At 43.9% G+C, this 16,885-nt stretch overlaps 1 protein-coding gene across 1 annotated transcript in view; it reads left to right on the top strand.

Annotated features, from left to right (window-relative positions):
• Positions 1-16,885, top strand: part of LOC126416336 (uncharacterized) — a 586,934-nt gene that overhangs the window by 248,855 nt on the left and 321,194 nt on the right. The window contains exons 11-12 of the mRNA XM_050084004.1: positions 8,500-8,595; positions 12,296-12,433. Of these exons, the coding sequence (XP_049939961.1) occupies positions 8,500-8,595; positions 12,296-12,433 (234 nt within the window). The remainder of the gene's footprint in view (positions 1-8,499; positions 8,596-12,295; positions 12,434-16,885) is intronic.

Below are 16,885 nucleotides of genomic sequence, written 5' to 3'. Positions count from 1 at the left end.
CGCGATATCTATGTTGATCTTGAACCCGCCAACCGACACGGTTCAGAAGTCAATCATTTCTGCAGAAAATACTAATGCACATCTCCTTTGAATATGAACGTCCTATCTTTAGTCGTTCAAGGTGTCCTGTTTTTTTCTGAACATGAGTGTTCATCATAGTACGTAGGTCCACACTGAGACCCACACAGGGAGGCTGAGATAGTACTCGTAGTATTCTGCCTCTGGACTGAGCTTCACCATCACTTTATCCATGTGTTGACTCGGTTTTAACTTGTTATCCAGTTGAACATCAAATAAACTTACTCAGCGTGGTTCATTTATTGTATGACTACTGCGGGGCTAGCAGGTTATTTTGGCTTGTTTGAAATTGTAAAATGAGAAATATTGTGGGGCTATAATTTATACTGACATTATGTTCAGCTATTACCTGAGCTATCTTCGTAAGACAGAGTAGTTTGGAATTTTGATGAGTATGCCTTTGCTACCAGCGAACATAACAAACTTCGAACCAGTTTTCGAATTTACTTGAGAATATGTAGTTTAAGAACACTAGCGGGGCCAGTACTGATCGTTGTGGAAGTTCTCATGGTATCTACCCCCGCCCCTGTACCAGATACATTCAATAAACAGTGAAAGTTGGAAATGAAATACTGTCGAAGAAGGCCGAAAATCGGCCATCTGGAGTGTGCAGATCGAATAAATGCATCTCCAGGACGACACACATGGAGTAACATCAGAATCAGCTACAGAATGAGCTTCGTAAGTAAAAGAAGCGAAACTCGCACGGCAAAAAAACAAACTTTCTTTGCTTTAGTTACAAAGACGGAATGCACTGCCATGGATTAAGATTATTCCTCCAGAAGGAATTATGACCTGTGCGTAATTCTGCCTGTCTGTTTCCTTTTCTTTTTTTTTTCTCGCTAGTCTGCTTCCTTAAACTATGTTTCTTTCTGTTCCTTTTATTCTTACGAATCTCTATTCCCTTATGAGAAATAAATCTGCATCTCTTTTAATGTACCAAATATATCTCGACAAGCGGTAGAGAAGTTATTCAAAGTTACTTGTACTTTTCTGGCATGCTTTGACTTTGGTGTTTCTTTGCTGCGATCATCCGTTGACTGTGATGTACATAGTAACTCAGTCGAATGTCTGCTTTTGGTTCATTATTACACATATTTAATTTTACGTCAACACCGTAGGTGCTACTACAACCGAAGAATATCTGTTGAGAGGCCAGAAAAATTTTGCAGACAGGCAGTCGCCTTTTCAGTAGCTGCAAGGCCAATAGTCTGGATCACTGACTTATAAGGCCTTTAACACAACCAACATGTCCTCCCTACGGTCGTAGCGAGGACAGCTGACTGCAAAAGGAAACTACAGCCGTTAGTTTCCGGAGGGGATGACGATATACTTTACGGTTAAATGATGATGGCATCCTCTTGGGTAAAAAACTCCGGATATACACTACTGGCGACTAAAATTGCTACTCCACGAAGATCAGGTGATACAGACGCGAAATTTTACCGACAGGAAGAAGATGCTGTGATATGCAAAAGATTAGCTTTCAAGAGCATGCACACAAGGTTGGCGCCGGTGGCGACACCTACAACGTGCTGACATGAGGAAAGTTTCCAACCGATTGACCGGCGTTGCCTGGTGAAACGTTGTTGTGATGCCTCGTGTAAGGAGGAGAAATGCGTACCATCACGTTTCCGACTTTGATAAAGGTCGGATTGTAGCCTATCGCGATTGCGGTTTATCGTATCGCGACGTTGCTGCTCGCGTTGGTCGAGATCCAATAACTGTTAGCAGAATATGAAATCGGTGGGTTCAGGAGAGTAATACGGAACGCCGTGCTGGATCCCAATGGCCTCGTATCACTAGCAGTCGAGAAGACAGGCATCTTATCCGCATGGCTGTAACGGATCGTGCAGCCACGTCTCGATCCCTGAGTCAACAGATGAGGACGTTTGCAAGACAAAAACCATCTGCACGAACAGTTCGACGACGTTTGCAGCAGCATGGACTGTCAGCTCGGAGACCATGGCTGCGGTTACCCTTGACGCTGCATCGCAGACAGGAGCGCCTGCGATGGTGTACTCAATGACGAACCTGTGTGCACGAATGGCAAAACGTCATTTTGTCGGATGAATCCAGGTTCTGTTTAGAGCATCATGATGGTCGCATCCGTGTTTGGCGACATCGCGATGAACGCACATTGGAAGCGTGTATTCGTCATCGCCATACTGGCATATCACCCGGCGTGATGGTATAGGGTCCCATTCGTTACACGTCTCGGTCACCTCTTGTTCGCATTGACAGCACTTTGAACGGTGGACGTTACATTTCAGATGTGTTAAGACCCGTGGCTCTACCCTTCATTCGATCCATGCGATACCCTTCATTTCAGCAGGATAATGCACGACCGCATGTTGCAGATCCTGTACGGGTCTTTCTGGATACAGAAAATGTTAGACTGCTGCCCTGGCCAGCACATTCTCCAGATCTCTCACCAGTTGAAAACGTCTGGTGGCCGAGCAACTGGCTCGTCACAATACGCCAGTCACTACTCTTGATGAACTGTGGTATCGTGTTGAAACTGCATGGGCGGCTGTACCTGTACACGCCATCCAAACTCTGTTTGACTCAATGCCCAGGCGTATCAAGGCCGTTATTGCGGCCAGAGGTGGTTGTTGTGGGTATTGATTTCTCAGGATCTATGCACCCAAATTGCGTGAAAATGTAATCACATGTCAGTTCTAGTACAATATATTTGTCCGATGAATACCCGTTTATCATCTGCATTTCTTCTTGGTGTAGCAATTTTAATGGCCAGTAGTGTAACTGTTGCCACATTTGAAACTGCACTCACTTTGGTTTCCACCCACGTCCTTACATTACCTGCCTGACGATTCTTTGATGCTGAAGACGAGTTGTGGATATCGAACGCTTCTTTTAGTCAAGTTGTGGCACAGATGTCCTACTTCCTCAGTTCGAGGCAGTGCCTTCTCATTATTTACTCAATCTGGATAACTCCTATTTAGTGTTTTTCTGTAGCACCACTTTACATAAACGTCTTTCTTATCGGCGGCTGGTCCCGGCGTAATTTCTAGTCCTCCCATGGGGCATGGGTGTGTGTGTTTGTCCTTAGGATAATTTAGGTTAAGCAGTGTGTAAGCTTAGGGACTGATGACCTTAGCAGTTAAGTTCCATAAGATTTCACACACATTTGAACATTTTCTTCTTATCGGAACTGTTGCACTTTTGTGTAAGACTACATTCGATACAAATAAAACTTACGTAACACTTAAATTTCTTTTTTAAGTTAAGAAAGTCATCTTCTCTTGCCATTTTTGTCATTGTCAATTATTTTGCTACCCAAATAGCAAAACTCATTGACTGATTTTGATGCCTCATATCCTAATCTAATGCAGTTAATATCACCTGATATAATACTAGGATACTCCATTGCCCTTGTTTCACTATACTTGATGCTGATTTTATGACTTCTTTTCAAGACACTATCCTCTTTATTCAACATTTCTTCCAAGTTCATTGCTGTCAGAGACAACTCCAGTGTCGTCATTTAACCTCTAGATTTTTAATGCTTGTCCGTGAAGTTTAATTACCTTCCAGACTTCTTCACTTGACTTGCTCAATTTACAAACTGGCTACTACTGTATCTAATAGAGACCTCTGTTCCCCTTTCATGTCTTTTTACTATTGCAACTACAGTCTGCTATTTGTACAAACTCTAGAAAAATCTTTCGCTCACTATAATTTATCCCTGATACCTTCAAAACAGAAGAATTTGAAGAAAGTTTGTACTCGAATTGACGTTGTCAAAAGTTTCCTTAAATCGACAAATGTTATTATTACCTACATTTTTCTGGACCGCAAACTGACCTTTCCCGAGGCCAGCTTCTACCAGTTTTCCATTCTTTTGTAAATAATTCTTGTCAGTATCTTTCAGCCTTGACTTTTGAATCTGACAGGCCACTAATATTCACAACTGTCACAAATAATTTTCTTTGGAAAATGCCTTATTACATTATTCTTGTAGTCTGAGGATATACACATTCTCTTTGAAGTCTGAGGATGCGTGGCCTTTCTGATGTACATACGCTGTAGTAAGCTCAGAACGACAGCAACTTGGAATAGCATATTACTGACAAAGGGGGGAACGATATGGAAAAAAAAGCTAATGAAAATTTGACCAATGGATGTGGTTGTAAGCGTCGGAGTAGGCGTCGGAAGAGCTAGTCCTGACTGTCTCCATGAAGGACCGCGCGCTGCCGCTAAAGCTCTTTCACAAGAATGGTGACTGTGTGCCAGTAGCTCTGCAGAAGTTCCGGACACTCGAGACTATGAAAGAAGGCGTCTTTCTGTCTGTCCGACTGCTAAGAATACTTTTCCTCTTCAATGGGATGAGGAATCAAATTGAAATTTATGTCCCACACTAAGTTCTATGCTCCCTTGGTGGTGTCAAAACTTTATGCTTATACTTCAGTGAAATCAAAAGATAAGGCTATTTATGCCATGTATTTTGATATTCATTAGAGCCATCAAATTTGGCAAGAAGCAAAGTTACACAGTTGGGGTGGAGGCGAAAATCCGAAAATTGTTAATCTGTAATTATAAACCAAACACACACACACACACACACACAGACGCACACACATACACATACACACAGAGACGGCCGGCCGGTGTGGCCGAGCGGTTCTAGGCGCTTCAGTCTGGAACCGCGCGACCGCTACGGTCGCAGGTTCGAATCCTGCCTCGGGCATGGATCTGTGTGATGTCCTTGGGTTGGTTAGGTTTAAGTAGTTCTAAGGTCTAGGGGACTGATGACCTCATATGTTAAGTCCCATGGTGCTCAGAGCCATTTGAACACACAGACGCACCGTTGTTTGTTGTACGACCGCATGTGTGTCAGTTGAGACCCCTTTTTCTCAGGAACGGGAAGACGTTTCAAATGGAAATTTATTCATATACAAAGGCCTATGGTCCCTTGGTGGACTGAAAATATTAATCTCCAGAGTCAGTGCAATCTAAATATACAGCCATTTATGTCATACTTTGATACTCGCATACATTCACACGAAAACCTGTAGCGTATTTCTCGTTGAAATAGAGCCATGAAATTTAGCAAGAAATGAGGTTTTACAACAGCAGTAAAGGAAAGAAAATGAAAACTGTTAATTATTAATAATTATATCAGATGAAAATAATTTTTTTCATGTTATCCGACCGTTTGTCTGTGCGACTGTTGAGACCCCCTTTCCTTTTTCTCAGGAGCGGATAGACGAATTTAGTTGTGTAAGTATCTGTAACATACTAAAGTCTAAGTTCCCTTTGCGGTGTAAAAAATTTAAGCTTCTCTGTCAATGAAATCAAACGATACGGCTGTTTGTCTCATATTTTGATGCTTTGCCAATATCGATATTGATAACGGACAAGAATCGTCGAAATTCTCGATCTGCGTGGCGTACGAACTGTTCATACGGGAGCCACGGTGCGCCATCCCATTCGCACTTATCCGTATCTCTTTTCATAGCAATCGTTTGCTAAGTGAGTTTTTAATGTCTATGTAGGCGCTTCTCCTTACTGCAAAGGTCTTTTTAATGTTCGTATAATTGGCATCTGTCTTTCGCAAAATCATTCAAGTTCCCATAGCCTTGCATTTTTCGTCGTGTCATTGCTACCTTGCCATTTTGCAGTTCTTACCAATGTAATTTTTTAGACGTCGTTATTCTGTTTTACTTGCATGTTTATGTATTCTTCTTCTCTCAGTTAGGTTCAATATCTCGCATGTTATCCAAATTTCCTACTGGGCCTTCACTATTTCATATCTCAAAGCTACCCATTCGTCTTCTGTTGCATTCGTGCCCTATGTTTCAGCTAGTCGTTACCCATTGCTCCCTTTGAAACTTCAACTCCCTCTAGTTCTTTCTGTTTATCCAGATTCGGTCTCCATAATTTTTAAACTTTGTGCAATTTCTTCAGTTTCAATCGATAATTAGTAACCAATACATCATGACCAGAGTTAACACCTATCCTCGGAAACGTTTTGCTGTTTAAAATCTGGATTCGAATTCTCTGCTTAATAATTATCTAGTCTATCTGAAAACCTTCTGGTGTCTCCAGGTCAGTTGCACGTGTACGGCCTTCTTTCGTGAATCTTGTACAACGTATGTAAAATGACTAAATTGGGCTCCGTGAAAAATTCTACCAGATGGCTTCTCATTTGATTCCGCTACCCCAGTCTATGTCGTCTTTCTATATTTCCTTTCCGTCCTTTTCCTACTACCCAATTCCAGTCCCTCAGCACAATTAAATTTTCGTTTCCCTTAATTATCTGAATAATTTCTGTTGCTTATCTCAGTAAATTATTCTGTGTCATTGTACATTCTTCAAATTCATCTTCTGCGGAGCATATGGTCCTGTGCTATGGTAGCAGGTGTGGGCTTTGTACATGGACAAAATTATTATCATCACCATCAATGTAAAGTTAGCGGCAAAGAAATTACTTTGGAGTGCAGACGAACGCAACAAAAAGTTACTTTTCACTGAGGCTGAATATCAGTTAATCCTCCAACATATTACCTCCACTTCAGCTTAATTCCCACTTAATAAATTATTGTACCAGTACTTCTACATTGAAGGAACTCATCCTCATAAGCTTTCTTGAGAGTGCCATATTTCCGAAATGCCTCACCTCCTTTTTGCTACCAGTGTGGCCATATGCAGGATATGTCTAATGTTATATTAAACGTAACTTTTCAGAACATTTCTCATGGAGAACAACGGTGAGGCAAAAAGTACTTTAAAAATGGACACAGTTCTCTGACCGCACGAGTCACATTCACCGCCACCGCCTACTATCGTGGTATAAGGGTTTGAAGATGGTCAAAACCTGGACAAAACTGTTTAACGCCAAAGTAAAAGTTTTTGCGGACGATGCTGTTCGAGTCCATTTTTGAAGTTACACTCCTGGAAATGAAAAAAAGAACACATTGACACCGGTGTGTCAGACCCACCATACTTTCTCCGGACACTGCGAGAGGGCTGTACAAGCAATGATCACACGCACGGCACAGCGGACACACCAGGAACCGCGGTGTTGGCCGGCGAATGGCGCTAGCTGCGCAGCATTTGTGCACCGCCGCCGTCAGTGTCAGCCAGTTTGCCGTGACATACGGAGCTCCATCGCAGTCTTTAACACTGGTAGCATGCCGCGACAGCGTGGACGTGAACCGTATGTGCAGTTGACGGACTTTGAGCGAGGGCGTATAGTGGGCATGCGGGAGGCCGGGTGGACGTACCGCCCAATTGCTCAACACGTGGGGCGTGAGGTCTCCACAGTACATCGATGTTGTCGCCAGTGGTCGGCGGAAGGTGCACGTGCCCGTCGACCTGGGACCAGACCGCAGCGACGCACGGATGCACGCCAAGACCGTAGGATCCTACGCAGTGCCGTAGGGGACCGCACCGCCACTTCCCAGCAAATTAGTGACACTGTTGCTCCTGGGGTATCGGCGAGGACCATTCGCAACCGTCTCCATGAAGCTGGGCTACGGTCCCGCACACCGTTAGGCCGTCTTCCGCTCACGCCCCAACATCGTGCAGCCCGCCTCCAGTGGTGTCGCGACAGGCGTGAATGGAGGGACGAATGGAGACGTGTCGTCTTCAGCGATGAGAGTCGCTTCTGCCTTGGTGCCAATGATGATCGTATGCGTGTTTGGCGCCGTGCAGGTGAGCGGCACAATCAGGACTGCATACGAACGAGGCACACAGGGCCAACACCCGGCATCATGGTGTGGGGAGCGATCTCCTACACTGGCCGTACACCACTGGTGATCGTCGAGGGGACACTGAATAGTGCACGGTACATCCAAACCGTCATCGAACCCATCATTCTACCATTCCTAGACCGGCAAGGGAACTTGCTGTTCCAACAGGACAATGCACGTCCACATGTATCCCGTGCCACCCAACGTGCTCTAGAAGGTGTAAGTCAACTACCCTGGCCAGCAAGATCTCCGGATCTGTCCCCCATTGAGCATGTTTGGGACTGGATGAAGCGTCGTCTCACGCAGTTTGCACGTCCAGCACGAACGCTGGTCCAACTGAGGCGCCAGGTGGAAATGGCATGGCAAGCCGTTCCACAGGACTACATCCAGCATCTCTACGATCGTCTCCATGGGAGAATAGCAGCCTGCATTGCTGCGAAAGGTAGATATACACTGTACTAGTGCCGACATTGTGCATGCTCTGTTGCCTGTGTCTATGTGCCTGTGGTTCTGTCAGTGTGATCATGTGATGTATCTGACCCCAGGAATGTGTCAATAAAGTTTCCCCTTCCTGGGACAATGAATTCACGGTGTTCTTATTTCAATTTCCAGGAGTGTATATTAAACGACTCGGAACTGTAGTCTCTGTAGTCATTTAAAAGTACTTAGTCGTATGGAAGTAGAACTTGTATTATTTCTGCAGATCCAGACACAGTGTGTCGCAATGGGGGTGTGTGGAGCAGTACAACCCAATCGTGCACCTGCCCACCAGGATTTGTTGGCATGTACTGCGAGGAAGGTAAGAAAATTATTTTTACTTTGTACAATAGTTGCTAGTATAACACTTGACCAGTACTGCACCTGTCATACATTTACGTTTACTTTGACCTGTGCATTGTGCAGTATTTGCGACGTTCTGACTGTTGTTGACAAGCTCGTTGCTGAATGCAGCTTCGTCATTGTTTGTACGGTTTCTGCTCTCATGTGTTAGTTTCATTTCAGATGAGGAGGTATATACGAGCTTGTTGAGGGGAGGCGACACAGGGAGAGGGTGTGCCTCCACCCAGGACAGACCACAGTGTCGGGTATTCTTAACGAACGCTTACTATCAGCTTCCTCACAGCCGCACCTATTCCTTTCTTTTCACATACTTTTTTCATCAATCTTCTGAGCGATTTAGTGTGGCACCCCATATTTCCTCCTCTGTGCCTCTCTCTTCAGTCGAGAGTAGCTCTTAAAGAGAACGTCCTCCATTACTTGTTGACTTACAAATTTTTCCTCTGGTACGATCGAACTTACTTCCCGATATCTTAACACACGTTCGTGTACCATCTGCAAGCTTCTTCATCTTTTTAATGTTGTCCACATGTTTCTCTCATCTGCGATTCTGCAGAAACTTCCTATCTCCGTTGGCATACTCAACAAGCAATTGTAGAGCGTTTTGGCGGAGAATACTTTGTAGCGTTCCCAGACATTCGCTTTCCTGTAACACCAGCGAATTGAGAGAGGATAAACCACATGCCTGTATGCGACTGCGCCAGTCCCGACAGTACCAATCCTGACCTCGTGTATTCCGCCCTCACCTTCCTGACACGGGAGGAGCGGTGCAGGCGGTACAGCTCTCCACTGTCTAATTGCTTTTGGATCCATTGCGGGAGTGAACAGTGATCAATGTGTTACAAGTATGCACTATCAAAAACAGTCTTGATCAGAATTTATTTATTATGGTGACTGGTTTCGACCTCGACTGTGGTCATCTTCAGACCATTGAGTAAGAACCTCCTTCTGGTGGTAAATCACTAGTGATAATAAATAAATAAATAAGTACATAATTAATAAATTGTGATCAAGACTGTTTTTGATAGCAAAAATCTCCACAATCTGCTTCAAATGCCAGTTCTGTAGTCGTCCTCCAAGGTCGTCGTACTCTCTCGCTTTTAAGCTCACGGGGCATTTGTGTAGCACTCTGGTACTCTTCGAACTAAATGGTTATAAATCTAGCAACTCGTCAGTGATTTTCTGCAGTGTCTTCCTTTAATACGACCCTGTGGGGATCCTAATTACTTGAACAATACTCAAGATGTGTCTCGAGGGCGTTGTTTACCCTAAGCCTGCTAAGCTTTTCTGTTTTCTTCCAGTGCACATTAGTCGGTCATTCGCCTTCCTCACACCCGACCTCATTTTCCGTCGTTTTCCAGTGCTGAGCCTGAGTGTTACACTCGACGTGACTGAGTCGAGCAGGACAGCGACAATTCTCGAGCACTGTATGTTTGCTTATCCTGCCCGTTTGCGTTAACCATCATCTTTCCGCGTCTCAAACGAGCTTCTGTTGTTCAGATCCTGTCCGAGTCGTCCTGCCTGCCCTCGGTCACACCCCCCCCCCTCCCCCCACACACAACAGCCCCACCAGCAGACAGCCTCAGGCTGCCGGCCGCCCCGCAGTTGTTGCCACTGTCTTTGACCAATACTCGCAGTTCAGGAAAGATGTACTGAATTCTATCGCTGAAAATATCTTCCAGCGAGTTTCACATTTTAGTAGCTGCTCCATATGCTTGGACCTATGCAACAATATACACTGATCAGCCAGAACTTTACGACCACCGACCTACTATCGATGTAAATCCGTCCAGGCGATAGTAGCGTCACGTGGCAAGGAATGACTGCTAGTCGGACACACGCACGGAAGGTGTAGTATCAGTGAGCGTGTAATCCCCTGTGTGGAATGGGGAAGGCGTGTGATCTGTCTGAGTTGACGGAGGACAGACTGTCATTGCGCAGAGGCTCGGCACGAGCATATCGGAATATCGGAAACTGCACGACTTGTCGGGTGTTCGGGGAGTATTATGGTGAGTGTCTTCAACAGCGGCGGAACGAAGGTGAAATCACGTCCAGACGTCGTGGGCTCGGGCGGCCACCCCTCACTGCAAGCGCCAGACGTGGTAGGCTGGGCAGGCTGGTAAAGCAGGACAGGCGGCTAACTGTGGCAGAACTGACGTCAGACTTTAATGGTTGGTAGAGTACAAGTGTGTCTCAACACGCAGTGCTCTAAACACTCCTAACGATGAACCTCCACAGATAACGACTCGTGCACAAGAAATGTTAAACACCGCTACGTCGGCAACTGCGACTGAAACGGGCACGTGGACGTTGCTGCAGTGTACAGCGTTCACGGTGTGATGAATCCTGATATCTTCTTCATAATACTGAGGGGAGGACGTGAGTCCGTCCTCCTCTAGGGGAACAGCTACTCAACACCTGTACTGCGGGGGGCAGAGGTAAGCCAGTGACGGCCCCATTATGCTCTGGGGAACGATAATGTGAGCATCCAGGGTTCGACTGGAGCTCTTGCGAAGCACTGTGTCAGCCAAGGAGCATCGTACACTGGTTGGAGACCACGTACCGCCTTTCATGACTATCATGTTTCGCGACAGCAGTGGGGAATAATGTGATGGAGTGGTTCGAGGAACAGGGTGGCGAGTTCCAATTGCTGTGCTCACCCCCATCTTACCATATCTGAACCCGATCGAATACGTCTGGGATGTGACCGAACATGGCGCCAGAGCTCATTGCCTGCCCCCCCCCCCCCCCGTCCTTGGAATTTGTAGAAATTAGGGGACTTTAGTGTGAAGATGTGGTGCCAACTCCCTGCAGTGACCTACAAGGACCTCACTGCTTCCATGCCGCTATGCAGCGCCGCTGTTATCCGTGCCAAACGTAGACATACCAGCGATTAGGTAGCTGGTCATAATGTTCTAGCTGATCAGTGTAGAGTGTGGCACATTTTCTGTAAGTTCAGGAATGTACAGTCTGCCTATTCAGCTGTATACATGTTCCATCATTAGTCTTCTGACTAGTTATTTGCGGCCCATCTGGAATTCCACTCCTGTGCCAACGTCATCATTTCAGGGTAGAACATGCATCCTATGTCCTGAATTACTTGCTGTGTGCATTCCAATCTATGTTTTCCCTGTAGTCTCTACCCTTTATATTTCTATCTAACACTCTTCGTTGTGAGCAGCGAAACGTGAAGATCATTTACATTGGGACAGCTGCATTAGGCGAAGCTACACAGCACTTCTACAAAATTATAAGCGCTTTATTTTGTACAACCACCCCCCCAACCCTCTACTACAATGACTTACCACATTTCAAGGCACAATATATTTAATGAAGTGGCTCCACTTTAACTATGAGCTGTACCCGGCTACATCAGCATTTTTAGTATTTTTGTGGCACATGTATTATTAAGGAGTTGCATTACTGAGCTAAAATAATTTGGTTGCTGTCATCGAGAGTTCAACAAGGCCGTGGAATATAACTTTCAAATTTCTTTGCAAGTTAATTGATTCAATAACTAATTTACGGGGTACTGTTAGAGACAACCAGTTTGTATTAAGCAAACATTCTTTTCTTTCTGCAAACAACAGTGTCTGTGGACTACACTTTCATGATATGTCACTTAGGTCTGGATATGTATTAGTTTATGTAATTTGTCCTAGGTTGTGGTCCAAACAGATATGGAGAGAACTGCTCAAAACCCTGTTCATTTCTGTCTAGTGCATGCGAAGGACTTATATTTTGCACTAAAGAATTGTGTTCATGTGCTGCGGGCCTGCAAGGAGCCTACTGTAGTTCACGTGAGTACCATGTTTTCAAGTGATATTTCACATGTTATCTGTCGTTTTATTTACAAATAAATCAGTCTAAACATCTTCGTGAATTATATCTTTGATTCTGACTACGCCTACACATTCTGTTGACACAAATTTGGTGATACATATACAGGGTGGTCCATTGATCGTGACCAGGGGCCAAATATCTCACGAAATAAGCGTCAAACGAAACAACTACAAAGAACGAAACTCGTCTAGCTTGAAGGGGGAGACCGAATGGCGCCATGGTTGGCCCGCTAGATGGCGTTGCAGTAGGTCAAACGGATATCAACTGCGTATTTGTTAAATAGGAACCCCCATTTTTATTACAAATTCGTGCAGAACGTAAAGAAATATGAATGTTTTAGATTCACCACTTTTTTCGCTTTGTAATAGATAGCGCTGTAATAGACACAAACGTATGTGTACGTGGTGTCACGTAACATTCCGCCAGTGTGCACGGTATTTGCTTCGTGATACATTACCCGTGTTAAAATGGACGTTTACCAATTGTGGAAAAGGTCGATATCGTGCTGATGTATGGCTATTGTGATCAAAATGCCCAACGGGCGTGTGCAATGTATGCTGCTCGGTATCCTGGACGACATCATCCAAGTGTCCGGACCGTCCGCCAGATAGTTACGTTATTTAAGGAAACAGGAAGTGTTCAGCCACATGTGAAACGTCAACCACGACCTGCAACAAGTTATGATGCCGAAGTAGGTGTTTTAGCTGCCGTCGCGGCTAATCCGCGCATCAGTAGCAGGAAGATTGCGCGATAATCGGGAATCTCAAAAACGTCGGTGTTGAGAATACTACTCGTACATCAACATCGATTGCACCCGTACCAGATTTCTATCCACCAGGAATTGCATAGCGACGACTTTGAACGTCGTGTACAGTTCTGCCACTGGGCACAAGAGAAATTACGGGACGATGACAGATTTTTTGCACGCGTTCTATTTAGCGACGAAGAGTCGTTCACCAACAGCGGTAACGTAAACCGGCATAATATGCACTATTTGGCAACGGAAAATCCACGATGGCTGCTACAAGTGGAACATCAGCGACCTTGGCGGGTTAATGTGTGGTGCGGCATTATGGGAGGAAGGATAATTGGCCCCCATTTTATCGATGGCTATCTAAATGGTGCAATCTATGTTGATTTCCTACGTAATGTTCTACCGATGTTACTACAAGATGTTTCACTGCATGACAGAATGGCGAAGTACTTCCAAAATGATGGATGTCCGACACATAGCTCGCGTGCAGTTGAAGCGGTATTGAATAGCATATTTCATGACGGGTGGATTAGTCGTCAAAGCACCATACCATGGCCCACACGTTCAACGGATCTGACGTCAACGGATTTGTTTCTGTGGGGAATGTTGAATGGTATTTGCTATCGTGATCCACCGACAACGCCTGACAACATGCGTCAGCGCATTGTCAATGCATGTGCGAACATTACGGAAGGCGGACTACTCGCTGTTGAGAGGAATGTCGTTACACGTATTGCCAAATGCATTGATGTTGACGGACATCATTTTGAGCATTTATTGCATTAATGTGGAATTTACAGGTAATCACGCTGTAACAGCATGCGTTCTCAGAAATGATAAGTTCAGAAAGGTACATATATCACATTGGAACAACGGAAATAAAATGTTCAAACGTACCTACGTTCTGTATTTTAACTTAGAAAACCTACCTGTTACCAACTGTTCGTCTAAAATTGTGAGCCATATGTTTGTGACTATTACAGCGCCATCTATCACAAAGCGAAAAAAGTTGTCCAACTAAAACATTCATATTTCTTTACATACTACACGAATATGTAATAAAAATGGGGGTTCCTATTTAAAAAAAAAACGCAGTTGATATCCGTGTGACCTATGGCAGCGCCATCTGGTTTCCACCTTCAAGCTCGACAAGTTTCGTTCTTTGTAGTTGTTTCGTTTGACGCTTATTTCGTGAGATATTTGGCCCGGTCACGATCAATGGACCACCCTGTATAGTAATATTATAGCGATATTTCCATTCCACAAGCACATATAAGCAGTTTCAGTTACTGCAATGCATTACTACTGAATCTGTGTCAGTAGTAACACTGCGTGTACTTCAGAGAGAGAGAGGCACCAGAATGTATGATCCAATTAACGCACCAAAAATGTGTAAAATTTGTGATGGGATAAATCCCAAAACTACCCTCTTTGTAAAATAACCACTGTTTGCAAGGTGTTTTCAATGAAGCTTTCACACATAAAAGCAGGCATGCATTCGCTTGTGCACACACACACAGAAATCCATACCCATGGAGATATGAACAGACATAGCCACATTCATTTATCCGGATTATTATTCGAATGGAACTTAGAGTTATATTACAAAAGGAGTCTGTAATCCCTAATTCGTTAGCCCAACTTTGGGAAGCTCAAGACCAGTGCCCATGTGAAGTACAGGAAGTTCATAAGGAAGTTCAGGATTTGCGAACTAGATAAGAGAAGGTGGGAACAACAACATGCCAATTAGCTGATACAATAGACGGCTCGTTCTCTGCTTGTGATAAACTCATTGAACATAATTTCATGAACTCCAACAACAATTTTCATGTCAATTAGACCACTAGGCAAAATATAAAGAACAGCATGTTATCCATTGTGTAAACAGAAGTATTAAAAAAGCTGCAGAGACTCTTACAGCTGAAAATTTACCTTCTACAAATCAACTGAAGCAAGAATTGCTTAGGCTGAGTGATTAGACTGTATCATGTTTCGTACAATGTAACAATGTATTATCCAATAGATCGAAGCATTTTCAAGAGCTATAGAAGAGGTTGGGGGCCATAAAGGTATTTCGAAAAGAATTTTAAAAGGAGCACAGGCAACAGACCTCGAGCCCCACATCAGAGTGTGGAATGCCTGTGCTTGTACTAGATGCGGCAACAGATTAGATTCTGCACACTCTGGTATCTCGCCATCTTAACTACATAGAAATATGTTAATGGAAGACAAACTTCTGAAACGACAACAAATACAGACATTCTCGTCGGATAAAAGAGCTGTTAATCATATTGTCTTTATTCGAGGATTTAGGAGTGTTCTACTTAGGCCCTTAGCTGAACAACAAAAAATTAGCCACTTATCGGGAAGATACAAGGGGATACAGCATTGTGGGTGCCTGACATGACGGATCTATATGGAACCTACGAAGAGTCTCAAAGGGCATTCCGTGCCAAATATTGGTCAAAAGGAACTCAAGAATGTCTTAGGAAAGAGGTGTTCAACGTGCAGTCCTTCTCCTGCAAAACTGGCAGCTGTAGAAGTTACTTAGAGAGGTACTTGTATAAGGCTAGATACTGGAATGAACTGATTATACAGAAATTACCCACGGAAGTCCATGAGAAAATAATACATGCACCAGAAGATAAATCCGTGGAGTCTATTTCCATACATTATTCTGTTGATCTTATATAGGAGATTATAAGACCGAGGATGAATACAGGGAACTTTTGTATATACATAATTAGCCAGCCAAACTGTTGTGCACATAGTCTACATCCACATGAAAGAACTGCTAATCAACCGACTTCAAATAATTGCATTAACGACCAATGAAATAAACGAAGTCAGAACAAGACGGCAAAGGTTTCCAACAAAATCAATACAAGCAGAGTCGCACAGTACGATGATCATGACTGGGATACAATTCCAATGTTAACAACAAACACTTGAATCTCAGTCAGACACATCTACAGTTAGTAATAACTGGAGAGAACAAAAACCAGTGATTACGGAAGTCGTGGACGACATTTTCATTCTAGTGAACAATGTCAGTTAAACTAGACTCGACTGAAACATATTCCAGAAGAACGCTCGTGAATTTGCATAGAGGTTATGAGCATGCAGTACAGTTGTTTCGATATAATGATGAAAGGAACGTGATTGGAGAATTCTGTGTAGATGTCAATGAATGTAAGGAACAATATCAGTTAGTGCCAATCTCAGCAATACATACTACTGAGAAAGATATTCCAGTCATAGTGGTACTATGTCCTGGATCGTTGGTGATTGGTACATTATGCAACTATTTCCTGAGGTGTCACAAAGTCTTCAGTTATCCACTTTTGCAGTTCATAGTTGTAGATTTATTGGTGCTATGTGCATGTAGTCGCAGAGCATAAGAAAATAATGTCGCAAATTACAGTAGGAAATGCAGTGATTAAATGCACATTGCGTATTGTAAAGAAACTGCTGGTCGAATGTGTTCCACGCGTTGTTGTATGTGGGAGAAGGACATAAAATTGATTTATCCTTAGGGCTAGGTCGATTTGCAGATTGATGGTGGTGTTGCCCAAGTATATTTTATTAGTGAAGAGAGTAACCGTAGTAGATGCGGCAGAGGGGCAGAAAGAGAATTGATTGTGAAGAAGATCAG

This window comes from Schistocerca serialis, chromosome 8 (assembly GCF_023864345.2).
Source record: "Schistocerca serialis cubense isolate TAMUIC-IGC-003099 chromosome 8, iqSchSeri2.2, whole genome shotgun sequence".
NCBI classification, from domain to species: domain Eukaryota; kingdom Metazoa; phylum Arthropoda; class Insecta; order Orthoptera; family Acrididae; genus Schistocerca; species Schistocerca serialis.
This window is presented reverse-complemented; position numbering and strand designations above follow the sequence as displayed.